Source organism: Gopherus evgoodei, chromosome 7, assembly GCF_007399415.2.
Source record: "Gopherus evgoodei ecotype Sinaloan lineage chromosome 7, rGopEvg1_v1.p, whole genome shotgun sequence".
Lineage (NCBI taxonomy): Eukaryota > Metazoa > Chordata > Testudines > Testudinidae > Gopherus > Gopherus evgoodei.
This window is the reverse complement of record NC_044328.1, coordinates 69,429,753-69,457,461: the sequence shown is the minus strand read 5'-3', so window position 1 is coordinate 69,457,461 and position 27,709 is coordinate 69,429,753. Positions and strand designations below refer to the sequence as shown.

The 27,709-nt window shown below is 46.5% G+C and overlaps 1 protein-coding gene across 1 annotated transcript in view; it reads right to left on the bottom strand.

Annotated features, from left to right (window-relative positions):
* VSTM4 (V-set and transmembrane domain containing 4) overlaps positions 1–27,709 on the bottom strand; it is a 59,937-nt gene that overhangs the window by 7,030 nt on the left and 25,198 nt on the right. Inside the window, exons 5-7 of the mRNA XM_030569904.1 lie at positions 24,419–24,452; positions 17,718–17,824; positions 16,666–16,727 (exon numbers count right to left, since the gene is read on the bottom strand). Of these exons, the coding sequence (XP_030425764.1) occupies positions 16,666–16,727; positions 17,718–17,824; positions 24,419–24,452 (203 nt within the window). The remainder of the gene's footprint in view (positions 1–16,665; positions 16,728–17,717; positions 17,825–24,418; positions 24,453–27,709) is intronic.

Genomic DNA, 27,709 nt, shown 5'->3' with positions numbered 1-27,709 from the left:
GAACCAAGGGGGCAAGTGAATCAAGGAGAAAGAAACCGAACTTTCACACTGTAGCCTGGCCAGTCACAAAACTGGTTTTCAAAGCTTTTCTGATGGACAATGTGCCCTGCTGTGCTCTTCTAACCACCCTGATGTCTGGCTGCACGTAATCAACAGTCAGGCGATTTGCCTCAACCTCCCACCCCGCCATAAACGTCTCCCCCTTACTCTCACAGATATTGTGGAGCACACAGCAAGCAGTAATAACAATGGGAATATTGGTTTCGCTGAGGTCTAACCGAATCAGTAAACTGCACCAGCGAGCTTTTAAATGTCCAAAGGCACATTCTACCACCATTCTGCACTTGCTCAGGCTATAGTTGAACTGCTCCTTACTACTCTCCAGGCTTCATGAGCCATGGAAGCAAGGGGTAGGCTGGGGTAGGTGCGACTGTGCGGTGCTGCTGGCTGGGAGAGCAAACTGAGGCAGAAGCCTCCAGCTCGCATGATATTCCAGGCAGGACTAAATCTCCATTGGACGAAACTTAAAGAAGAGAATGACTTGGAGTCATTCCCAATTTTGTCCAGGCATCCCCGACTGACCTCACTGAGGCCAGCCAGGAGCATCCGTGTCTATCCAGGCACCCCGGACCATTCCCAATTTTGTCCAGGCACCCCCGACCGACCTCACTGAGGCCAGCCAGGAGCACCCATGTCTACCCAGGCACCCCGGACCAACCTAATCGAGGTCGGCCAGGAGCACCCATGGGACAATGACGATAGCTAGCAGTCATATTGCATGGTCTGCCATCCGCAAGGCAAGGCAAGGGGATGCTGCTGTGTAGCACTGCAGTACCGCGACTGCCAGCAGCACCCAGGAGACATACAGTGACAACGAGCTGAGCGGGCTCCATGCTTGCTTTGGTTTGTCATCTGCACAAGTAACCCAGGAAAAAAGGCGAGAAACAATTTTTTGCCATTGCTTTCACAGAGGGTGGGAGGCCTGATGACGTGTACCCAGACCCACCCGTGACAATGTTTTTGACCCATCAGGCATTGGGAGCTCAACCCAGAATTCCAATGGGCAGCGGACATTACTGGAACTGTGGGATAGCTACCACAGTGCAATGCTCCGAAAGTCGACGCTAGCCTTGGTACTGTGGACGCACACCGCCGACTTAATGTGCCTGGTGGGGACACGCACAAACGACTGTATCAAATCTATTTCTAAAAAATCGACTTCTATTAAATCAACCTAATTTTGTAGTGTGGACATACCCTATGACTGACCATTGCTACGAACTTTGGAAAATTAGATGGTTGGTCTAAAATGGTGTAAAAAATGAATTATTCAGACTCTAAATCACTTCCAAAGCAAAGTTTCTAGATTCAGAGCCTTCATCTTGGTAAAATATTGTTTTTTCAGGCTTCATGATCAATACAGTGTAACATACATCAAACAATCATAAAACTAGGAAGAACCATCATGATTCTCCTTCCAAGTCTTCTTCAGGATAGTATTTAAGTTACTCCAGTAATGGGGCTTCTCTTGGGAGACTATTCCATAGAACTCACTGCTAGCTATATCTTTCCTGGTAGTCATCCTGCATAACTCACGAGCTGAGATGTTAGAGGTGAGCTGGAAAAGACTTTTTTAAAAGGGGGCGTGTACCTTTTATTGCTTTTTTAATGGCATACAAAAAAGGCCTGAAAGGTGTGAGGTTTAAAAAAATAATTGTTTAAGTTTGACCTTAGAATTATCAGGAATGTCAAGTCTGGCTTAGCTGGAGAACTTCTGGGAGGTCTCAGGGATGTTTATTGTGAACTCTCGCTGAAGGAGTGAAGGGTTTTGAACCTTTAAGCAAGGATACCTTTATCCAAAGTGATAACTTGGAGCAGTCTGACAAAATAGCCCATGTTCCCCCGTTCTTAATAACTGAATTTCCACTCTCTCGGCTCTTGTGATCTCACCATTTTGCTAGCTCTCTGCTTCCAACCTCCGAGTGTGAATTTCAATTTAAAAAAATAAGCAGATTTTTTTTAAACTAGCCATTTGGTCTTCCTACATCCATTGTAAAGAGGCAAAAAAAAAGGCCCAAACCTGATCGATTCCACTTGGGGTTCAATTTTAAATTTCAATGGACAGAAAAGCTTCGGTAACTACTGCGTCAGCTACAGACTTTAGCAATGAAGTTCAGTATCTCCATGTTCTTGCACTGCTATTAGACTGTCATGGATGTGATGGTGAATGACTGTAACAAGGGCGAGGTGGGGAGAATGTGTTATATTTACTTGCCCCAGTGAATTACCATCTGTTTATTTTCTGGCCTTCACAAATACATGTGTCCCAAACAGGTACCTCAGAGAGCTGTGTAAATACTACATTTATTCTAGCTCTTGTGTACTATAGAAACCCTTCAGAGTGAAACCCTCCTCTGCCTGGCTGCACTCAGCTGGGGGAGTGTATGGACTAGGAGAGCAGGAAGGAAACAGTTGCACATTAACTCCCAAAGCTCTTGCCAACAGCTGACTTGGTAGCTCAGGGTGGGTGACTGCACTGTGCTGTGAGGTGTCGATTGCTACTTCATAGAAAAGACGATTAGCTTAAAAATGCCACACGTAGACATGAGTTGTGACATTGCTTCTTTGATCCAAATGCTCTCTGATGTGAACCTTTCCAAGTTCCCGCCCTGTTAAGTTGAATCTAATCTGGTCTCTCAAGAGCTGAGTTTTTCAGCCATGCCCAGATGCTATAAATTACTCTTTCCTTGGTATTTTCCCAAAGGGCCACTCTTTCACTCATTTTTTTTGCACATGCCAGACACAAAGCTTGAGTCCTTTCCACTTGATATTTGAGTAACATCCTGTTTTGCACTCGTGCTCTGTGACCGCTCCACATGAAGAGGGCTGATGTTATCCAGATGGTGCAGCTCAGATGTATAAATATACAGTATCACATCCCAAATATTTACAGCAGCAAAAAAGCATTGACAGGCCTCTCCAGGCCAGTTGGAACTGACCCAGCCCAAGGACCAGATCACTGGTACTCTCTGCAGAAAGGCAGAGAGGGGGTGAAACAGCATAAATCATGGAGTGCAAGGGAATGAAACTGAAGAGGCACCATCAGTCCAGATAGTCTTTCATGCAAGCCGCAGCTGTTGGAGCCAGGACTATGTGGGACAGCTGCCATGTTGGCCAACCCTGGGAATTGACCTGGGGACCTCCAAAGGGAAACACATGAGTCTCTACAGCTTAAGCTCAGTACCAATGTGGACACAAGAACAAATGGATATAAACTGGCTATCAGAAAGTTTAGACTTGAAATTAGATTAGGGTTTCTAACCATCGGAGGAGTGAAGTTCTGGAACAGCCTTCCAAGGGGAGTATTGGGGGCAAAAGACATATCTGGCTTCAAAACTAAGCTTGATAAGTTTATGGTGGGGATGGTATAACAGGGGAGCCTAATTTTGGCAATAAATTGGTTTTTGACTATTAGTGATAAATATGCCCAATCAGGGGCGGCTCCAGGCACCAGCGCAGCAAGCGCGTGCCTGGGGCAGCAAGTTGGGGGCGGGGAGGGCGGCGTGCTGGTTGTCATGAGGGCAGCAGTCAGGGAGCCTTCGGTGGCGTTTCTGTGGGAGGGCCGCTGGTCCTGCGGCTTCAGCGGCAATTCGGTGGTAAGTATGCTGAATGCACGGGACCGGAAGATTACCCACAGAACTGCCACTGAATCCGCGGGACCAGCGGACCTCCCACAGAAACGCTGCCAAAGGCTGCCTGACTGCCACGCTTGGGGTGGCAAAAAACATAGAGCCGCCCCTGTGCCCAGTGGCTTGTGATGGGATGTTAGATGGGGTGGGATCTGAGTTACAACAGAGAATTCTTTCCTGGGTGTCTGGCTGGTAAGTCTTGCCTATATGCTCAGGGTTTAGTTGATCGCCATATTTGGGATTGGGAAGGAATTTTCCTCCAGGGCAGACTGGCAGAGGCCCTGGGGGTTTTTTGCCTTCTTGCAGTGTGGGGCACAGGTCACTTGCCGGAAGATTCTCTGCATCTTGAAGTCTTTAAACCGTGATTTGAGACTTAAATGGCTCAGACACAGGTTTGATACAGGAGTGGGTGGGTGGGTGAGATTCTGTGGCCTGTGTTGTGCAGGACATCAGACTAGATGATCATAATGGTCCCTTCTGACCTTAAAGTCTATGATTCTATGAGCTAAAGAGCTAGTACATGTAGTGGGGGGCTGTAACAGACTTACATCCTCTGTCAGTAGGGTCCTGTGGAAAGATGTGTAGAACCCACTGGCCAGTGGCTTATACATGTGCCCTACAGAATAACCATGGGAATTCCTACAGGGCAATGTTGCCAGATGCAGCACAAACTCCTGCTGGGTAGCTTCTGCCCCCTCCTATGGGGCACAGAGGATTGGGAGGGAGCAGTGCACAGCTCTTTGGCACAGAGCCATGGGCATCATGATACTCCGTGTGGCTGTTGTGCTGCAGGGAATGAGCCCTCCGAAGCCACAAGCTTTCCCTGGGATTCTCTACAGATCTTTAGGATGGTGGGGCTAACGGGCCCCGTGCCCTACCCCTGAAGAGGCTGCTTAAAAGTCTCCTTTTCTCCAGGTGCACCTTTTTTCTCTGGTGGGGAGGGGGAAGGTGGAGTCAGCTCACTGCATTCTTATGAGTCCTCAGCCCTTTAGCAGCCATGAGCCACATGGGACTTTGCAGGAAGGAATGTGTCTGGCTGCCCCAATCTCCTGAGCTCCACCTCTGCAGGCCCTGGGACAGTGGAGCTCTTTCTGGAGATTTCCCCCTGTTTAGCAGATGGGGTGAGCACACATGGGGCAGAGGAGATTTTATTCATAGATCCCAAGGCCAGATGGGACCATTGTGATCATCTAGTCTGACCTTGTGTATAGCTCAGGCCATAGAATGCCTACAAAATAATTCCTAGAGCAGAGCTTTTAGAAACACATCCGGTCTTGATTTAAAAATTGCCAGGGAGAGAGAATCCACCACAACCCTTGATAAGTTGTACCCTTGTTTAATTATTCTCACTGTCAAAAATGTACCCCTTATTTCCAGTCAGAATTTGTCTAGCTTCAACTTCCAGTTATTGGATCGTGTTAGATCTTTCTCTGCTAGATAGAAGAGCCCATTATTAAATATTTGTTCCCCATGCAGGGACTTACAGACTGTGATCAAGTCACCCCTTAACCTTCTCTTTGTTAAGCTAAATAAAATCAAGGAGCTCAATCTCTCACTGTAAGGCACATTTTCTAATCCTTTCATCATTCTCGTGGCTCTTCTCTGAACCCTCACCAATTTATCAACATCATTCTTGGATTGTGGGCATCAGAACCAGACACGGGATCTCAGCAGTGGTCACACCAGTGCCAAATATATAGGTAAAATAACCTCTTTACTCTGATTCAAGATTCCCCTGTTTATGCATCCTGGGATCACATTAGCCGTTTTGGCCACAGCATCACACAGGGAGCACATGTTCAGCTGATTATTAACCAGAATCCCCAAAACTTTTGGTTTTGGTGAATGATAGTACAAATCCCATTGACTGTGAGAAGTCCCAGGGGATCCTTATTGCCTAGGTGGCACACAGGCACTTGGGCTCAATATTCAAACCTGAGTGACTAAAGCGGGGTGCTGAAATCCATATTTGGGCACTGTAGTGAGACAGAGTGGCCTCCTTCTCAGTAGGAGAGTGAGGGACCACTACACTCCCCCTGGTGGGTGGAGCTAAATCTGCCCCGCCCTCTCTCGCTGGAAGTCCTGAGGCTGGACAGGAAGTAGAAGAGGAATGCCCGGAGCTCAACTGGGGCTGGAGCACCAGAGGGAGCAGACAGCTCTTCCAGGGAGCTGGGATCTCAACAGGATCCCAAACTAGGCTCTGAGTGGAGCTGCGCCTTGCAGCCAGAGGAGACTGATAAGTGCCCCAAGGAGCTGCAGGACAATCGCTAGATGAATGCCCTGAGGAGCTGTGCAAACTGCCGGCAGCCAAGTACCCCAAGGAGACAGACGACCTTTGGACTGCAGAGCCCTACACTCAGACTATGGTAGGAAGTAGCCCAGGGGAACCAGACTCTGGTCTGGTTCTGCTTCCGGAGTGTGAGTCAGCATGTTGCAGTGGGATTCCCGGCTGACCCAGTGGTGGAACACTCTGCCATGGTTAGGGCCATAGGTTGAGACGTGGTGGAGTTGGGTGGGCCCGCATCCCCCTGCCCCCTGCCACTTCACCCCAGGGGTGGCAGCCTCCCCACCTGAGGCCCAAGAGGCCTGCATTCATCTGCCATGCACCCAAGCCAGGACACCAGATCCCAGATTGCTTTGTCTGCTGTGTCTGCTCTGCCCCTTCCTGAAAGACCCAGAGCTCACAGACTGTGCTCTGCCCTGCCCAGGGAGACAGTGCTCCCTTATAGGCTGTTAATTACTGTTGGCCCCAGCCAGAAGGCACTGCGCTAAAGACTGTTTGTGCTCTGCCCCACCCAGGGGATGGGAGTGTCTCCTCCAAACTATGACTTGCAATCTGCCTGTAGTGAGGCAGAGTGGCCTCCCCCAATGTTCTACACAAAGGCCCATGGCCAGGTGGAGAAGGTTTCCAAGACTTCTGCAGTTCTGTCCTTCTGGAGATCCCAAGAGCTAGGGAGGATGGACCTTTCACCCTCATCAGTGTTTGAGCAATGAAACAGTTTACAATACAGGAGCAGAGATAATGCTATAGCTTTGAATCGAAAAGCCTGAGCTAAAGGCTTTAGCAGTCTCATCAACCAGTATCTGTGACCCAACCACTAGAGGGGATCAATGTGCAACACTAATTGTGGGTGGCTTTCAATAACACTGCACCTTGGTTGAAATTTTCCAAACCACTTGGTGCTGGGTTAACTGGCAAAACTCCCGTTGGCTTCATTAAGAGCAGAGTTTGGCCAACCCAAGGTGCTTTTGACAATCCCACACTTTATACCCAGTGGAAAATCCTGCCAGAAAGTCATATTTTCCCTTGGAAGAAAGGAGTTTTAAAAATTGCTTATGCAGACACTTGTGACAAGTTAGCGCTTCTGCAAAGATGCAGCTGGATCTGCAAGTTGAATTAGTTCTTGGAAATGAAAGCAAAATGCAATTGCTGGCCAATGTGAGCTTTGAAATGTCAAGGGTTCAATTGAGTTTCCACTTGAAGGGATCAATAAATATGGCATTGGAATGTCCAATGCTGTCCTTAGAGTTAGAAATATGAATCGAGCTTTCCACGGTAGGATGTCTGCTTGTCCAGGGGAGAAGGGCTGCTTCTCTCACATAGTGTTCCCCCACTTCAAGATAACGCATGGGCCCATTCTTTATTCACCAGGAAAGTAACTGCTAGCAGAAAACCCCACAGAGTCATTGCACACATGGACTTTGGCTCTAAGCAGGAGGCTTGTCCATCCTTAGTTCAAACAGGTTTTAGCCCCTCAGTGTAATGGCTCATCCCTAGTATATTGCTACCAAAGTCATCAAAGTTACACCAGGGATGGATTTGGCCCACTGAGTCCCATTTTGATCACCTCCTCTTAAGAAGATATCATGGGGATGAAAAAGGTCCCAAGAAGGGGAAGAAAAATGGTTATAGTTCTACAGGGACTTTCATTAGAGAGGGGTACATCAAAAATGACAGTGCAAAAATGTCATCTGCTAAGGGGTTTTGTATCTGTTCAGTGCTTAGCCCAGCTCCATCCAGGGCCAGTGCAACCAGTTAGGCAGAGTAGGCAGTTGCCTAGGGTGCCAAGATTTGGGGACGCCAAAAAGCAGCGCCCCCCAATTTTTTTTTTAAGTGGTTGAGCGGCCGCTGCTGCTGGAATGTAGAGGCAGTCTGAGCTGCCGATGGCAGCAGCAGCGGGCAGCCCAGGGTGTCCCCTGGGTCAGTGCGCCACCGCGACAGCCGGCAGCCCAGGGGGTCCCCTAGGTTAGTGTGCTGCTGCGGCAGCTGGCAGCCCAGAGTGTCCCCTGGCCCAGGCAAACCCCTGGGCTGTCGGCTGCCGCGGCGGCGCACTGACCCAAGGGACCTGGATCAGCGAGCCGCCGCAGCATCCGGCAGCCCAGGGTGTCCCCTGGGTCAGCGTGCCGCTGTGGCAGCCTGCAGCCCAGGGGTTCCCTTGGGTCAGCGCACTGCCGCCGGCAGCCCAGGGGTTCCCTTGGGTCAACGCGTCGCTGCTGGCAGCTGGCAGCCCAGGGGTTCCCCTGGGTCAGCGCGCTGCCCCCAGCAGCCCAGGGGTTCCACTGCGCAGTCGCTGCTTCACTTCTCCCGCCTCCCAGGCTTGCGACGCCAATCAGCTGTTTGGCGCCGCAAGCCTGGGAGGAGAATTAGAGCAGGACAGCGTGCTTGGGGAGGACGCGGAGCAGAGGTGAGCTGGGGTGGGGAAGTACAGCAGGGCTCCTCGGGCCAGGGGGTGTGGAGCGGCCGCGGGGTGCTGCCACGGGGGTGGGGGGCACACTTCGCGGTGGGGGGAGCAGGGCGCTGCTGCAGGGCTGAGGAGGCGCAAGGTGGAAGTTTCGCCTAGGGCGCAAAACTTCCTTGCACTGGCCCTGGCTCCATCGAAAGGTTTGACAAGGTTTCACAAACTGTTTCTGTTTATATGTGAAGCTAGGATGATTTTTGGTCCTGGTGTGAAAGCCGCCATAACTCAACAGGTTTGAATGCATTGTGCTTTGAGTTTGAACCTCAACGTGAATGCAAACTTCAGGGAGTGCAAAAGAAATGTTCTCATGAACCCCTCAAATTCCCAAATGCTAATTTCACCACAATTCCTACGACGTGTCTCTGAGAAGATACTGCAAAAACTAGGGTTATCTAGTGTGGAAAGGAGATGACTAATGGGAAAGGATGAAAGGTTTCAAGATGACAGAGGGACCCGTGAAAATGGATCAGTCCATTTTTCTATGTATATTTGCTCAATTTCATATCACACCTACAGAGATCATTAATATCTTGAGAGTTCACAGCTGAGTCTGACACATCCTGGGAAAAAAATAACCTTTCCAAAAACACCTGGCACTGTCTTTGACTCCTACTCAACCAGGGGGAGCTCATGTCTGGTCATTCATATGGTCGGACTCCCCAAATCACTATAGCTATATACCTATATCTATAATGTACAACATACCTTTCACTCAGGGAATGAACCAAACTCATCCCTGGTATAACCCCAACTGGAAAAATAATCATGCAAACATACCAGCTTAGACAGAAAATTGCCTGCCTCCCCTTTACTGGGTTAATAATGGTAATGTGGGGGGGGAAAGACCTGAATGGATTTTATTCAATCATTAAAAAAATCACATACCCAAGGCATATGGATGAGTACAATGTTGTATGTAACGGATAAATTTTGTTCCCATGCCTGCAAGAGACTGCGGCTATAAAATGACTAGTTTAAAAACATCACTCCAAAGTCGCTATCAGATATTGGAAAGTGCTTCACCAAGCATGGGTTTGTAAAGCAGCAGCTAAAATCGTGTCTCTGTATTTCACAAGCTTATATTTCTGAGCCAGTAATTGGATTGTCTGTAATTCACTAACACCCGTAACCCGTAATTATGCTCTGGTGCTAGCTCCGAGGCCCTACGATTCATGTTCTCCCTGCAGTGAGTCTGGAGTTGCTATGGTTGATTGTAGTGCCAGGAACATTTTCCTGGAAGCTAAAAGTCAAAGGGACGTTTGTTTAGGAAAACATAAGCTCTAATGCTTTTAACCTGCTCTATGTAGGCATGTGCTCTCAGTGCCTTGTTAAGAGGATGACAGTGATGTGAAATATTTAACTACATTCATTATACTTAAAAGTACTGTGAATGCTTATTATGGGGCACCACACTGAAGGAAAAGTTTGATTTATAGGGAAATATATGCACAAAGAAATACGACTAAATCATACCTTTCGCAGACATCTTCACTGGTTTCCTGTCCTCCCTAGCCTTAAAAAACACCTCCGAGGTTTTTGGAGTTGTCCTTTCGGAAGAAACGTTTGCAGGGGCTAGTCGCGTTGATGAATTAAGCATTAGACTCTGATTTCTTCAGGGCAGGGCCTGTCCATAGTGTTGTGCACTATAGAGCTACTGAGTGCACTGTCAGCGCTTAGCACAGAATAATAATTAAGGCTCAGCTTTTCAATGCTGCAAAAGGAATTTGGGCATCTAGTTAAAATTAATAAGAATTGGGAATCCAAAACACCCAGGTGGCTTTGAAAAAAATTCTGCGCAAAAGTAGGAGCTTTATAAGCATGTATCAGAAAAGGGAGCCTGCGTCAGCTTTTGGGAGTGTTCTGCCCTTACTTACCAAGAGCCAAAATGATGTCCTCAGCCCTGTCTCAGTCTTTTACAGCCCTGGACCTCTCCTTTTTCTCAAATGGCTGTGACATTATCAGAAAAGTCCAGGAAAAGCTATGGAAACCAGATTCTGAAGAATTAAGACCCTTGATGATGAAACAGCTAGTGTGCGTCACATTTCAAAGCATTCGACTACCGTAGCTGAGGGCGTCATTTGTAAGAAATAATCTATCTGATCAATTTGGAGGCATGGAGAAGTTATGTAATTAGCCCACGGTCACACAAGTCAGTGGCTGAGCAAGGAATATTCCCAGTCCTGTGTTTTAACCCCCAATCATTCCTCTCTTTAAAAACCAATGTCTAGATGTTCATGTCAGTGCTTGATTAAGGATTGCAGGCTTTGGGTCTGATCCAAAGTTCATTAAACCCATGGGGAGTCTTTGACTTCCATGGCTCAGGCCCTAAGTTTGCTAAAGATCAGCAGGGCCGGTGCAAGGATGTTTCGTGCCCTAGGCGAAACTTCCACCTTGCGCCCTCTCCCCCGCGCCCCCGCCCTGAGCTCCCCGACTCCTGCGGCAGCTCCCCCCTTGCTCCCTGAGGTGCCCCCCTCCTATGGCAGCTGCCCCCCCGCCCTGAGGCGCCCTCCTTGTGGCAGCTCCCCACCCCCCACCCTCAGGCACCCCTCCCGCCCCAGCTCATCCCTGCTCCGTCTCCACCCCGAGCACGCAGTCGCTGTTTCACTTCTCCCGTCTCCCAGGCTTGCGACACCTAAGCTGATTGGCGCCGCAAGCCTGGGAGGTGGGAGAAGTGAAGCAGCCACGGTGTGCTCGGGGAGGAGGTGGGGCAGGGGTGAGCTGGGGCGGGGAGTTCCCCTGCATGCTGCCCCCAACCCTTACTTGCTGCAGGCAGCCCTCCACGCATTCCCCTGCCCCAGCTCCCTCCGCCTAAATGCCGGCAGCGACTGGGGCGGCCGAAGATCCGGCTGCCGTTGTCTCCACCGATGAAAATGCGGCCGCCGAAATCCTAGCACCCTAGGCTACCACCTAGGTCGCCTAAATGGTTGCACCGGCCCTGAAGATCAGCAATGTGACAGATACCAAAGATGTTTTATTGAGACTCTGTTTTGAAGCTGGAACTCTGTGCTCCTCTGAGGGCTTGGGCAAGGAAAGCCAGTCTCTGGGTGACAGCCAAAGGCCTGGCCAAACAACATGGATGAAGAAGTGTAAAACCATGGAAGAATTAGCTTTACCAGCTCATAAGACCAAACACTTCTGGATAAATGCAAACAAGGCTGCCACTGGCTACAATAGAAGATCCCCAGGCGCATGGAGGGCAGAATTTTACTTTCTGAGCTTCTAGCATCCCATAAATATACATCCCTCCTTGCATTTCAGCATCTCTACTCCTTTGATCTGTGCACATCTCCTGCTGTCACTAATGGGAAAGGACCGCAAAGGGAAGATATAAGCATCAAGGGGACCATACAGTTTTTATTCTGGATAAAAGAAGAGCGATATGACTTGAGAAAAGTTTTTTAAAGAGCTTTTTGCAGGGCTGTGGGTTTGAGTGCAATATTATGGGTTTTTTTGTTTTTTTTAATTTTCAGTTGAAATTATGTCCATATTTTACACAGGTTCCCATATTCATTTCTTTAATTCTTTTGTAAAATTCAGCTGCAACCAATTCTAGCACATTAACAACAAAAGAAATTCTCTAGCTTATTATAAACATCCTTCCAGAAACCTAAAGCACATGTCCTCTGGAAACAATTTTGCTGCTATTTAGGTTATTATAAAACTTCTCCCACAACACTAGAATTATTTGGTAACGTGGCTCTGAGGCCTACCTTGATGGCTTAGGATTTCCAGAGCACTCTGTTTCCATCAAAGTTGTGGTATCTGATCTCAGGTTTGGGGTGGAGGGAGAGGCTGCAAGAGAAGCTCACAACGAAACAGCTTTGTCTAAGCAGGTCTACCTTTCCAGTGACTATCACCAAGTGACCACACAGCACCTGTGAACACAGATCTAGCGCAGAAGGCAGTTGTGCAATAAGACATTACTACAATGTCATTTAGCCTAGCATAGGTAGCTGTGCCCTTGGGAGAATGCCAATAGGAAATATGCAGTAAGTGGTGCAAACAGCCCTCCGTCCCTGGCACACCTCCTCCTTAGGTGTGCCCTCAGATAAAGAATGAACTGACATGTGATTGAGGGTTGCACAGTGCTGGGCTTCTTAGGAAGTTTTTATGTCCAAATCCCTTGGGGGAGACAGCCTGCTCTGATGGTCAGTGAGAAAACAGGCGTCAGGACCTGTGGGACCTACTTCCAGCTCAGATGGAAAACTGCCCGTGGGACCTCTGGCAAGCCAGTTAAAATTTCTGTGGTCCAGCTTATCCATCAGGAATCATAATAAGGACTGTTCTCCCTGAGGTGCAATGAGTGGTCACATGTAAAGCTCTTTGATGACAGAACATGCCACATTATGCCCGGTCGTGTGGAAGGGGAGAGGAGTGTGGCTGCCGTGCGTGGCCCCTCTTCAAGTTGACTTCATAGAAGTTCCTCTGTGGGGTTCTACATACATGGATTTGGAGGTGGTGGGGGCAGAAAGGGGCAGGTATTTGTTGGAATTTCTCCATGCTCCCACAATGGGCTGGCTCAAGCTACAGACCAAGTTTGTGGTAACGTGCGCATCTTCTTTCTTTTTGCCTTGGAGCCTCCATCAGCAAACACCCTGGGGAAGCTGTGGGTTGGGGTCTGGCAGCTCAGGGGAGGGGCTGGTTGAGGGGTCCATGCATAGCAGAGACCAGGGGCTTCCCTTTTGTGTCTGGTGAATCCTTGGAGATCTGTGTGAATCCAGAGTGAAGCCATAGCTTGGGGGACGGCATGTGTGTGGGGGGGTGGAGGGATAGGGAAGTGGGGAGGGGATTCCCACAGGGAGCATTACAATAGTGCTGAGTTTTATTAAACTCTGAAAGGAGAAAAATGAATATTTCCCTTCTCCCTTTCCCCTGTGCCTACGTAACTCCACTGATTTCAGGGGAGTCACTCTTGATTTCCACTGAGCTCAGAATTAGACCTGAATTTTTCCTCTCACCCTCATAGCAATAACTCCACTGACTAACACCAGATTAACCAAAAGTAGAATTTGACCCTTAACATTCAGACCTCCTTGAGTGATTTTTTTTAATCCAAAATCCATGTGGTGAGCTTTTCTTGGGCGTATGTTTTATTCCATTTTTAACAGGCTAGATCAAATTGCTACGGCCTACTTAGTGCTGTTCACTAATTTGGAATCTTGATTTTTGGGCATGCACCATCAGTGTCTCAACTGGGGCACCTGAAATTTCAGGCACTTTTGAAAATTTGCACCTTAAATGTTTTGATGGAAATCTGAACATAACGGCTACACATTTCTCGGTAATTTTTACGAACTGGCATAAGGAAATTACTACAAAAGTGTAACAGAAATTCCTTGCACATTCATGCCTGTTAATCCATTTAGGCTGCATTATTAATCTGATTATGGAGAGATGTAATAACTGTTATTGATTATGGGACCTAGGCTTTCATTCCCATGCTGTTTATAGCTTTAACTAGAGCCAACCAGAGGATGACAATGTCTAGTGACAGCAATATTTGCTTTTAAATTTGATTTGGTTCTGCACTGGAATGAAACCAAAATGTTTTTGTGAAAACAAACTTGCATCAAAATGTCTGTTTTTGGATCACAACTGGAGCTTTGCAGGTCTGAAAGGTCCATGTATGTGGAAGACCCAGTCCAAGTCCCTGCACTGCCTCATTCACAGCTGAGTTTTTCATCCCAGAACACGACGAATCAGGAAGAACAGGGAATTCTTTCCTCTCACTAAAACACTTTGTCCAACCAGTTCCGACCCAATGTACTTTTACCCCCAGCTTTGCATAATGTCTTCTCTGTGTGCTCACACCATGAGCGGGACAAGATTGTCTCATTGATAAGAGACATGGCATATATTGTCAGATTTTTTCCACCAATCAGCTTTGCTGTATGAGGAGGATTACTATACCCAGAAATGCCTATTAGAGTGTCTCTATATAAGAGGCTGTGACAAGTCTAATCCATTTTGTGCAGGTTTTGACTCTGCTGGGATATTAGGCCAGACCCTCATCTGGTACAGATTGGGTCATTACACTGAAGTCCACAAAATGATGCCAATTTATGCCATTTGGGGATCTGGTCACACACCTTTACTGCAGGCATTGGGTGCAAATTTTGCCCGGGAACTTATATACTAATGCTAATGGCATCATGCAAATACTTTTCTGGAAAATTTCCCACTGTTGTTAACACTACAGTAGCTCTAGTATGCCTACACTTTCACATTGTTTTCGTTGGGTGAATTGAATTCTGTTCTTTAAAAACAAGCCCGGACCAGCAGATGAACTGTACTCCTCATGCTCTAGTGGGTCCCCAGGTGTACTCTGGTGTGAAAGAAAAGACAGCCAGGGATGGAGACAGCTTCCAGCTTAAAGCCTGACAGCAAGGCACTAGCCCAGAGTCTGCTGACTGCATGGAACGAGAGACTTCACTCACTTTGGAAAACCGAAGCAGATCACTTTCTTTGAAAAGCCTTTTTTTGCTGTTCACCTCCAAAACAGACAGAGAGACTGAACCTCAGCAGGGGCCATGTGTGATGTAGCCAGCTGGAGAGTGAAAAAATATTTGCGGCCAGATTCACCAGCAGCATTCAAGAGAGACAAAGCAACTGGAATCAAATGCTCTTAAAGTTTAGCATGTGCTTAAGTACAGTGCTGAACCAAGGGCTAAATCTGACTGTTCATGTGATCCTTAAATAGGAGGTCTGAAGAAGGAAACATCTTAGCAACAGCAGCGGCTCTCAGGCACAATAAATAAGGATAATAGAATTAATATTTGTGTATTTCTATCACATAGTCTATAGGGTAGCGGCAGTCTCATGATTTTGAGTGTTTTACTCTGTGCCCTCAATGTTCTAAGCACAAAGTGTTTGGATGGTGTAATACCCTGCATTTATATAACTCCTTTCATGCACTTTGCAAACTTCACACCTCCCACCAGTGAAACCTGCCCCCTCCGGGGAGGAACGCGACAGCCTTTCCAGGAACTCTCGCCTGGCAGGATGTTAATGAAACCAGTTGGAATTAGGCCAGGACACCACAGTTAGCCCCCATTCATGCATGAAGGGCATGACCTCCTGAGGTCCCTTCCAACCCTGATATTCTATGATTCTATGGAACACTGAACGACCACTGACAAACAGGTATCCAGTTTCAGTTCTCTCATCTGAAAGCAAAGTCATTAAACAGAAGCTTTGGGGACACAGTGCCCCTTATGCCCTGCTGGGGTATTGATTCATTAGCAACAGTGAAAAATGTCAGTCTGCTTGGGTTTCTGGAGGTTCGGTCCATCAATGGCTATTAGCCAAGATGGTCAGGGATGCAATCCCCATGCTCTGGATGTCTCTACACCTTTGTTTGCCAGAAGCTGGGAGTGGACGACAGGGGATGGATCACTTGATGATCACCTGTTCTGTTCATTCCCTGTGAAGCATCTGGCATTGGCCACTGTCAGAAGACAGGATACTAAGCTAGATGGACCAATGGTCTGACCCAGTCTGGCCATTCTTATGTTTTTGATCATTTGAACCTGCAGACTAACCATGAGACCAGAACCCCATTGTGCTAGGTGCTGTAGGAACATGGGACAAAGACAGTCTCTGCCCTCAAGAGCTGACAATCTAAGTATAAGACAAGAGACAACTGATGGCTACACACAGACTGCCAGGAATACAAGGAAACAATGAGACAACATTAGTCAGGATGCCAGGCAGAGGCATCAGTGCAGCAGTATCTGGAAGTTAGTTTGACTCATTCACCAACTGTCTTGGAAGTTTTGTTTTCTCTTACCCTAGGTTTACAGATGGGTAACTTAGTGAAGTTACCTTTGTTACTCCTGTTTTCCCCAGTTTGGAGAAGAATCAGGCCCCTATGTTTGGTATTAGAAAACACTCAAACCAACGTTGCCATCTTTCAAGTTTCGTGCTATCTGGTATTTTTCTCAAAGTCCCAGCTCTTGGAGGCATGTGAGACTCAATCTCAGCTTTCATTTTTTTTTAAATTATATTTCTAGCCCTTATGATTGCAGAGAAAAGCTTGACAAGACCCAAGTGTCAGCTAAAGGCTCACACACCAGAAGGCAAAGGTGAAATATCCAAAGTGTATGACTTTAAAATGATCTCTTGATTTTTAAGCAAATCTCAAAACTTTCTGAACACTGGATGTTAGCAATACTGCCAAAATTATATTGAGAGAAAAGAATAAGGGGGAAATAAAGTTGTATAAAAAGACTACTCACCAGGAGAATTTTTCTTTGAGGTTTCAACAGCTTAGGTTTCTGAAAAGTATTGGCTATTGGAGCTATAAAAATAAATATCAAGAGATTACTTCACTTAATACAATTTGGGATTACTTTTAGCATGTGCATCAGCAGTTATGCACCTGGATTAATAGCAGGTTAGCAACAGCAGCAAAAACCCCACATGTAAGTCTTGAAGTGTGAAGCACATTTGTTATTAAAACCTGTAACATAGAAAGAGCACAATTTTCAAAGCATGGTCCTTGTTTGTGTTCGGAGAGATGTGCTGGGCATCTCTGCATGCTATGACTCACACGTGCTCATGATACCCAGGCAAACTGCACCCCTTGCATGGCACAGGCAATGGTGCTCAGAAAGTCACATGCGGGGGTCTGCGTGCATGGCATTGGAGGTTATGTTGAAACCCCCTTTGAAAATTAGGCCCTGAGGACTGGACTTTCACTCACTCAGTCTCTACAACCCAGGCAGGATTTTGTAAGGAGTTCAGCATTCTGGGTGCATTTTCTTTTGAAAATCTGCCCATTAAATGTCATAATGGGAGCTGAGGGGAGGTGAGCAGATTTGAAAATTTGGCCCCTACCAGGGTGCTGAGGACTTGACAGTCTGGCCCTGGATGTATAAACAGGTCTAAATAGCATGATGTGCCCTAGCAGTTCTCAGATAACAAATCCCCGCTCTCCACTGCCTTGCCAGCGAGGATTACAAGGCTCAGAGCCTCTAAGGCATTTAAGCGCCTATCAATGGGAGTTAGGCACCTAAATATATTTCAGGATGTGGGCCAAAGTCCTTCACAAACACTGGTTACATGTCACAGCACCTGTGGGACACATTCGAGGTATGTAGGGCCCCTGTTTGTCATAGTGGCAAATCAGAGGCACGGAGACGTGAATTAATTTGGCCTAGCTCATGCAGTGAGTGGTAGAGTCCAAGATAGAACCCAGGAGTACTGGCTTCCAACTCCTTGCCCTCCCTGCTCAACCACACCCCTTGGTGGAAATACAGCTCTGTGGGCTGCGTTAGTTGCCTCGTACCTTTCGCTGGAATAGCTGGGGGTTGCTCAGCCTTCTCTTTCTTTTTCTTTACTTTTTTGGGTTGTAGCGGGGACAGACTTGTCACGCTAGTGACCGTCTCCCCCGAACTGGAAAGCAAAGAGAAGGGAAAGGGGATGGTTATGGCAAGAATGAAATCCATGCACTGATGTGTTCCAACCAATTGTTTTCAATGACTTGGATTCTGACTTCAAAATGTTTTTAAAATCTGTAACAATGCTTTGCAACTTCTGTCCCACTCCACCAGGCCTAACTCCTTGTCCAATACACAGGCTCTATGGTTGATAGACTTATAACTTCATCTGCTCTGGCTAACACAGGAAGTGCATGGTGTCCACATGGCCAGATTTCGACACAGGTTAATTTCAATGGCAATTGTATCTTAGCTATGATACTTACATGACCCAAGAACTACAGTATCTGCACATGTTACAATTTGTAACACACACACACACAAACCAGGAGATAGGAAACTGTTTTTTTTTCTCTTGGGGACCACAGGCCCACAGACACTAGGGCCCAGTGATTTCAATGGGAGTTAGGCAGTTGGAAGATCTGGGAATTGTAGGATCTGGGCCTACGTGGCTTGTCCAAGCCAGATAGCACGTTTGTGGCAACAGGAGGTCTTGACACCACGTCTCTGATTAACACCCTAACCAGTGGACCATCTACCCTGTGAACTTTTGGAACCGAGAGAAGAATTTGTTTCAGGATCTGGAGACACATGAGTCTGCAGTCACAGAAGGCGTCAGAATGACTACAGCCCTGACAGGTAAAGTCATGAATTTCGATGCTTACTCTTAAGCCATTAACTAGCATCATTATGGGCCTAGCCCTGTATGGTGCTGAGAGCTTCCCAGGATACATGGAATCATCTCTACTTCAACAGGACTTGTGGGTGCTCAACATGACTCATGAGCGGGCCCCAGTTTTCAGTTGATCAAAAAGTGCCTTAAAAAAAGAGCAGACATGCTTAACATTGGCTCCTAGTCTGTAACGGAAGCATCTAGAGTTCTGCAGGGTATCTGTGCTAATGAGCACTAGTTGGTTTGGGGGAATATGATAGATATGGCATGTCATAAACACTCCTGCAGAAAGAGGACCTCTGCAGTTGGACCACTACATTTCAGCAGCCTATAAATCCCCCAGAGTTCTCTTAGCTTAGCCAGTGTGATTATCAATTCTCAGGCCAGGATTAGAGCAGTCCTTCCTGGTTTGAATATGCATGAAAGTATTCAGGCATATAAGCTAATTGGGTCAGAGACTGTTTGTTCCGTTTGTACAGCACCTAGCACAATGGGATCATGGTCCATAACTGGAGCTCACAGCCACCACAATAATAATTAATAACAGCACTACAATCTATTCATCCTAATGCTTTTACAACGAAGCTTGATGAAGAGGCAGTCACGTTGTCTAATCTAGAGTAACAGAAATCAGGCCAGATTCTCATTTTAAACAGCGGTAAAGCTGGGGTAAAGCCATTGCCATCAGCGGAAGTACTTTGGATTTACACATGCATCTCTCAGAATAGAATCCGGTTCATTGTTTTTGATGGATGCCAGGGTTGGAATATTTAGCCCAGCGTGTAGGTTTCTTTTAAAAAAGGGGTTTTGTAAAAGGAAATGTTCAATGTTTTTTGTGATTTTGAAAATTAATTTCAGTTATGCAAACTAAGTTTTAGGGCAGAAGGAATTTTGAAGTTCCCCTGCACTGTTGTGAATCTAAACACCACCAGCAATTTGTTACCGCATGAAAACCACAAAGGGAAACTGACCAAACAAAAAAATAACAGTAACAGGAAATGCAACTGAACAGCCTATATTGACCAATCAAGAAAAATGAAAAGAAAAAAAAAAAAGGAAAGATCAAACCGTAATGAAAAGAGGATTTGATTGTTTTAAAAGTCTTCTGCATTGAAAGGGTTGTTAGAGTGTAAATATGGTTTACAAATATGATTATCCTGATGTTGGCCAGTTAAGCACTGCAATCGGAAAGGGCTTAATGTCAATTCAGTGCATTCATTATTATTCCTGCTTTACCACTTTAAAGAGAAACCACTGAGAAACTTATCTGTGGCTTGCCCTTTAATTATAAATGCAGGGATTGGGCAGGGTTAATTAGCACCAGAAGATACAGTAATTGCATTTGCAGTCTTAGAAGCTAGTTCCTCAAACTAAACAAAGAGATTCATAAAGGTTCCTTGGCTCAGAAACACTGTGTCTTTGTCTTGCTTCTCTTGTCCAGAGTTAAAAGGAAAGCTTCTTTTTTAATCTTGGGATTCCCCCCATGGCTGCCCCCCATCTCCTGGTTTGTACTTCAGGTCACATTGAGCTTTCCTCATAGGATCTAACAGGCTTTTAGAGAGCAAAGGAAAGCAAGGAATTTGGAAAAAAATAGGCATGCAAGTTGTTTTAAGATTAGAGAACTGGAGGAGAGGGTGATTTGTGGGTCTGTTATTGATGTTGAACGTCAATGCACTGTGTTTCTGGATTTCAGACTCTTGTGAGACCAACATGCTGAGTTTTAGGGTTTTACTATCCACACTAATGTCAAGGAAGAACCACTTCTCCTGTGTTTGCTTTGGTCAAGTACTCTCCCTCCTCCAGACTGCTGCAGGATAACTAGAGATTGGATCAAGCCATGAAATCTGCAGGTGGATTTGAAGCAGAAACTATACTTTCTCAATGGGAGTGAGATGAAGGGGTTCCCAAGGGGAAGACTGGCTGTGGCTCAGAAAAGAAGGCTTGCCTAGAGTTTAGGGTGTTACCGTGGGACTCAGGAGATCTAAGTTCAATTCCCCACCCTGTCACAGACTTCTTGGGTGACCTTGGGCAAGTTTGAGTTCAGATCCTAAATTCCATTGATCAGATGGAAATTAGGAGTTTAAACACCTTTTCTGAGGATCTGGGCCTTAATCTCTTTGTGCCACACTTCCCCATCTGTACAAGGGGGCTCATAGCACTGCCCAGGGCCAGTTTTAAGCCGATTTACCCGATTCCCCGGAATCAGGCCCTGAGCCCGCGCTTAAGGGAGCCCCGCTCTGGGGGTTTTCGGCAGCATTTCGGTGGTGGGGGGTTCTTCGGTGCTGCGGAAAACCTGGAGCAGATGCCCCGCCACCAAGTATTCTAATCGGGCCCTGCGGGTCATAAAGCCAGCCCTGGCACTGTCCTACCCTGCAGATACACACATTAAAAACTCTGAGGCCAGGTGCTCAGATACAACAATAATCAGGGCCATAGAAGTCCCTCTGACAGCCCTATCTATGCAACAGGGACCTGGATTTTGGTTCAAATCTGAATTGTCCCAAAGGCTGGGTGGAGAGTTGGATCTATCTCTAACCAGGATCTCAGCTATGCACAATGAAATAGTTAGGGTTTGCAAGAGTCTCGTGTAAAGTGGTTCAGGGGTTTGGGTCGATGGATTCTCATCCCCTGCATTCCCATCCCCCATGCAGACAGTCCCTACCGCATCACACTGCTACACCAGGTGCTGGTGGGATGGCAGACTCCATGACTTACCAAGGCTTTGTATCTAACTACCATACTCTTATTTTTGACTCTCCGAACTCGGGGGCTTTTTCAACTGGTTTAATTTTCTCCTTTCCTTGTGTTCTCCACTGATCTATTTTCATTTTTTCCCCTTCCTGCTTCATCTGAGCTGCTAGTTTCAAAACAGAAACAAGCAGCAATCATCAGTGAAGGGAAACATGGAACTGCTGAGCTATCTCTTCTGAATCCATGCTGCAGTTGCAGTGACTGGGAGGGTCACAAAGCGGAGGTCATTCAAAGAGTAACATCAAAGCCTTCTTGAACTATCAATTGCTTTATTGTGAATTCACTTAGGGCTCAATGTAGGGTAGGTTGCTATGCATGAATGCAATAATTATCCCATTAGAGGGGATTGAACATTACACTGGCAGAATCTGGGATATGCTATACTTAGTCCAGGACCAGAGCCAAAAAGCACTACTAGACTGAGGGACTAGTGATAGATTTGCTGTCCAATATTGTTCAGACTACAAGGGCTAGAAACAAATGCTTTATGTCACTGGAAAGCTGCAAACCTCTGCTTTCTTTGCACTAATATGAAGCATCCACTTCTGGGCCTGGCTGGTCATATGACATACTGTCATTTTTTGTTTTTACTTTACTTCCAGTATTATTTATATCTCAGGAAACTCAAGAGTTGGGAATCAGCGATTAATACGATCTGAAAACTAGAATTCTGCCCTCACAGCTGTGCAAAGTAATTAACCACCACAGCAGCTTACCAAGGGACCTGGTGGATTCTCTCCAGTCTTAGGAATCTTTAAATAAAGATGGGATATCCTTCTCAGAGAGCTGCTTTAGCTCAACCACATTATTAAGCTGTAGGCATGAATCATTAATAAAAATCGCTGGCCTGTGCTATGCCGGAGCTCAGACTAGATGATCAGAAAAGGTTCCATCTTAGTCTGACAGAGCCAGATTTATAAAGGCATTTAGGTGCCTAATTCCCATTGAAATTAATGGGAGTTAGGTGCCAAATAACTTTAAAATCTGACCTTAAGTGACTTAGAAGCCACTGAGTCTTAGGTTCCTAAGTCACTTATGGACTTTGAATCCTCACCCCCCTCCCCAATCTGTGACCCTACAAAGCTGCAAAATCAGGAGTAACTCCACTGAAGCTAATGGAATATCACCACTATAACTCCCATCTGAGGTTGCAAGTAGGTCTCAGGGTGGTGGGATTTTCAGAAACTTAGGGGCACATATCAGTGGGACTTGTGCTCCTAAATAACTCCTGAAAAATCCCACCCTGTGTCTAATGCTAAAAGTCACAGTTGCTGTAGAGGGTAAAAGTAAAGGGAATAGGAATGTCGTGATTGCAAGGGCTGCTCCCCGGTGTTAGGAACCCTGCGGTGGGAACAACAGCACAAATATTTACAGGAGCAGTAAAGTTATCTGCGCACAAGTCCTGGCCCTGCTCCGCCAAGGGGAGGATTTGTAAGTTCCCAGCTCTTCTTTTTTAAATTCAGTGCTGACTGTTACATGTTGTTAAACTGTTAACAAACCAGCTGCTGCACACAAACGCATCAAGTTTGGTGCCACAGAGACCATACAGATTTTTCCAGCTTTCACTCCAGCAAGGTTGATGGTTCAAATCCCAGCAAGCACCAATGGTCTGGTCACACCGGCATGCATTTCTTGCCTTCCCTCTCCCTTCTGATGTCTAGCATGGAACTGTGCACTTGCCAAGCCGCCCTTCTGTTGGAATAGCTCAGAGTCTTTATGCACTGGGGATTGAGTGCTTTCTTAAGGGGGAAGAAATACATGGTAGTGTTGTCCTCTAGTGTACAGGAAGGGAATACCATGGCTAGCTGCAGGGGCAGCTCCAGGCCCCAGCATGCCAAGCACATGCTTGGGGCGGCATGCAGCAGGGGGCGCTCTGCCGGTCGCCAGGAGGGCAGCAGGCAGGCAGCCTTCGGCGGCATGCCTACGGAGGGTCCGCTGGTCCCGCGGCTCCGGGGGACCTCCTGCAGGCGTGCTATGCTTGGGGCGGCAAAATGTCTAGAGCCGCCCCTGGCTAGCTGGTGGCACTAACATCTGGTGGCATGCCGGCTGACCATCAGCAATGAGAGCAATGACAGCTGGCATAAGCTTATATTGCTCTCTGATTGGGAGACCCAGCCCCTGAGAATTTGTTTTGGAGGTCCACGCCTGTGGCCCAAGGCATGGGTGCGTACTTGTGGCAGACAGAAACAGGAATATCAAGATGCAGTCTCTGTCCCATCTCCTGGAGGACATCCTCCTGCAGTCGACAGTTGAGGGATCGTGTTCAGCCCCAGCATAGCCACACTGGCTTTACCCAGCTTCAGCCAGGGGCTCACCCCTTCCAATCCATCTACTCCCATTGTTCCCTTGTCTCAGTCAGTGACTCACAAATAAACAATGTTCCAAAGGAGGCAGTGACCTCGTCCATTATCATTAGCCAATCAAAACACATTTCAGTGAGTTCAGCTATAAACATTCTCTCCCACTTCAATAAGCATTCCGCTCATTGTCATGTCATCCCATGACCTTTCCAGGCGACTTGCAGACCCCTGCAGAGTTCTTTTAATCTAAGCATGTCCAGTTTCTACCACTCTGTCTGTCTCCATGATTCACTGACTTATAACCATACCAGACTATGATGGGCTTTTCTAAGCTGTCCATGGTAACACTACAGGCCTTTGGCCTATATGTCGCTGGGCTAAGTTTCTGCTTTCAGTAAAGTCTAATTTGCTCAATGGGATCTTGCTGAAGGAGTCAAAGGCAGGAGGCAACTATGTTTGTGTTCCTTTGCCATGCATTCTGTGCTAGAGATGAGAACAGCTGATCTTTGAAATGTGTGAACTCCAGAGCTGGATTTCATCCAATATTTGTCTGAGGATGGAAGTAGTCACATCATCATCATCATCTTCACCACCATTATTTATTATTTATACAGTGCACAACAGAATGCTGGGTGCTTTACACACATCCCATGCAAAAGACATTGGGTATGATTTTCAAAAGCACCTAAGAGATTTAGGAGCCTAAGTCCCACTGACTTTCGCTTAGGCACTTTCTGAAATTTTACATATCTTCTTTGGCTCCCCTAGTGAAAATAAAAGAAGATTGGTACAACACCTTATAATAAACGGAAGTGCATTCTCATACCTGTTCTGGGGATTTTTCACCAGATAATGCTTCACTGTTAAAGAAAAAAAACAACAGCAATAAATAAAGAAATGTGGCTTCACATATCCAGGATTTATGCTCTACAAAGAGACACAGCAGTTAGGTCCTAGCATAGCCACTCCTAGAACTGTATAGATGCCAACTTTTTACCACCGGAAAGCTGCTAGCTATAACCATGCATCATGCTGCAAATCACAACATATTCTAACTTGAAGGAGATTGCTACCTTCTTTCCTAGTAGCCTTACAAACAAAGCTAGGAAGCTGCTGCAGAAGTGCAGGGCCATTTAAATTCCAGTGGTCAGCTTAGCCAAGGGAGAGCAGGCTAAGGACAGCCACTAAAGGCTGAGCATTGGACTTAAAAGTTTTTGATTGTCTTGTGGTGCTTCAGTTCTGCATTCTGTCCCCAAACTTCATTTTTAAAAATATCTCTTTCTGAAAGCCTGAAATAAAAAATAAACCATTTGCCCACAGGTGCTGATGTAGTTCTTAACATACAACTAGGTCATGGTTTTAGACCAGGGGTCGGCAACCTTTCAGAAGTGGTGTGCCGAATCTTCATTTATTCACTCTAATTTAAGGTTTTGCGTGCCAGTAATACATTTTAACATTTTTAGAAGGTCTCTTTCTATAAGTCTATAATATATAACTAAACTATTGTTGTATGTAAAGTAAATAAGGCTTTTAAAATGTTTAAAAAGCTTCATTTAAAATTAAATTAAAATGAAGAGCTCCCTGGACCTGGGCAGTGTGAGTGCCACTGAAAATCAGCTTGTGTGTCGCCTTCGGCACCCGTGCCATAGGTTGCCTACCCCTGCTTTAGACACAGAAGCATTGCCAAATGGGATCAGCACCAAAGTCCAGTATCCTGTCCCTGTCAGTGCTCAGCACCAGCTGCAGAGGCTGGTATAAGAACCCCGCAGTAGTAGATGTGGGATGATTTGCCACCCGGAAAGGTATCATCAGACTGGCTTTGGCCCTGAAGCATGAGGCGTTATGTCGCTTACAAAACAATTCTTTTAGCATTAACTATTCTAACTCTGGGTGTCCTTGTGATCCGATCCCTCTTTCAGTCCTGAGCCAGTGGTGCTCCCCTACCTTCCAGAAGGAACTGAGGAGATATTGCCTCATAGACACCCTTTGTGGAGCAAGCTCTGCTGGCTGGCATGTGGGGGTCTGACTTTCTCACTTGCAGGGGGAAAGGTTGGGCATACAGCCCCGATTCTCCTCCCCATGTCCTGAGCCAGGATGTCTGGTCTTATGTGGCATATTCCCCCTGGATCCCCTGAATGGTTGCATAAGACTGGGGCCCAGCCTAACTCACATCTCTGATCAGGGTGTGTGGCCATATCTTTGTTTATTTTAGGCCCCACAATGCTTCACCCATTTGGGGGGGAAATGGTTACCTGTCCTGAAGGACTGCATTTTAGCATTAAAAAGAAAGCTGATGATTCAAGGGATTGGTCATGCTAAACTACAGTTAGGTCCCCAAGTCTAATCTAGTTTAGATCTGTGGTCATCAAAAGTTGTTATTGCTTAGCAGCTGTTTGGTGGCTGATATGATATAAGTAGACCTGGTTGGAAAACAGAATTTTTCCCCACACAAAATGTTTGACTTTTCAGCAAAATATCAAAAACTGAAATATTTCAGCCAATACTCAAAACATTGTGGTTCAAAATGGCTCCACAGTGCCTCACGGGAGTTGTACTTTGAGTGTTTCATGCCTTCATTCTCCTGTATGGGCCAGGCTCTTTGACTGACTACATCTTCCATGAGGCATTACTTTCCTCTCTTTTGGTGAGGGGAGGGGTGCCTTATATGAGTCCCTGGCTATGCTGCCTCATGGGAGATGTAGTCTGGTATGATAACTCAGCCTACTGAGAAAAATGGGAGCATAAGGCATCAAAACTACAACTACAAGGAAGACATTCTGGCAGCATTTTGAATTAAATATTTCAGTTTTTGGCCAAAATATTTTGGGTTTTGGTTGAAAACCAAAAATGTTATGGCTATCAGGTATTCAGATTTTTGATGAAATGTTGAAATTTTTTGAGGAAAGCAGTCACTCAAAAAACAGTTTTGAGGAAAAATTTTTACCAGCTCTAGATGAGAGTTTAGTGGCCTAGAGGAGATCATTCAGTCCTTCATATCGGGGAGCTAACTGGAGAAGTCTAGACCGTTGTGACTTGTCCTGTGAGTAGAGAGTGGACTTCAGTCTTTACCAAAGACACACAGGGCTTTTGAACTGCACAAGTTGCTACTCTGCATGATGGGACACAACTCCACTGAATTCAGTGAGTTAAACCTGTGATGAATTAGCTCCAGTCTTACTCGTTTTCACATTAGTGCCCTGAGACTAACCACAACTCTGGTCAAATTTTTCCACACTAACACCACAGACAAGAGCTCTTACTGTTTCATCTTCTGTACATCATTATACGAGTTGCTCACTGTCACAAGGTGAGCTGGACCTTTAAGGGACTTGAGTTCAGCCTCACCTTTGACTATTTAGCCACCTGCCAGGTGATAGACTTGGGCTTGGGTCAGGTGATCATGACATGGTAGCCTGGGTGTGAGGCTCATATAAGAAGCAGCATGGGGGTCAGCAGAGTCCTGAGTGATGACAGGAGCAAGGAAGGGCTCTCCAAAGTTAAGTATAAAAGGCCTGCAAGAAGCTAGTAGGTAATCAGCTAAGGGGCTGAGGGAAAGACAGAGAATCTGGCACGGGCTGGACCGCCCATGGTGGGCTTAGGAGATAGACTGACTGACCAGGAAAGGATTACAGGAAAAGCTGTGAGACAGGTCAAAGTAGGCAGTAGTTCAGGGAGGTGAAGAAAGGAGCCAGAGCACTTGGATCTTCTTTGTTGCTATTGGGTCCTTGGACTGGGACCCACAGTAGAGGAAGGGAGGGCCTGGGACTCCCTACAAGATCCCAGAGGAAGGAGGTGTGACAATCCTGAGATGTGGGGTGGCAGGACTATTGAGCCTGAAGCCCAGCTGAAGACCCAGTATGATATTACTGCATGACTGTTTTGTTGGCCTTTCTGTTTGTTCTCAGCTGGAAGATGAGCTGGGCTGCATGATTTGGCTGGAAGGGCCCATTGTGAAGAAGCCTGTCCTAGAAGGGGAAGCTGAGGTGTGGAGCACAAGGGCCCAGAGAAGGTAAGCAGATCGTATCACCGGGTGTTATAGGGGGACCTGGGGAAGCCAATTAAAGGTGGCTATTGGTGGCATGTTCTGCATATGAATATCAAAGGGAGAGAGAAGCTG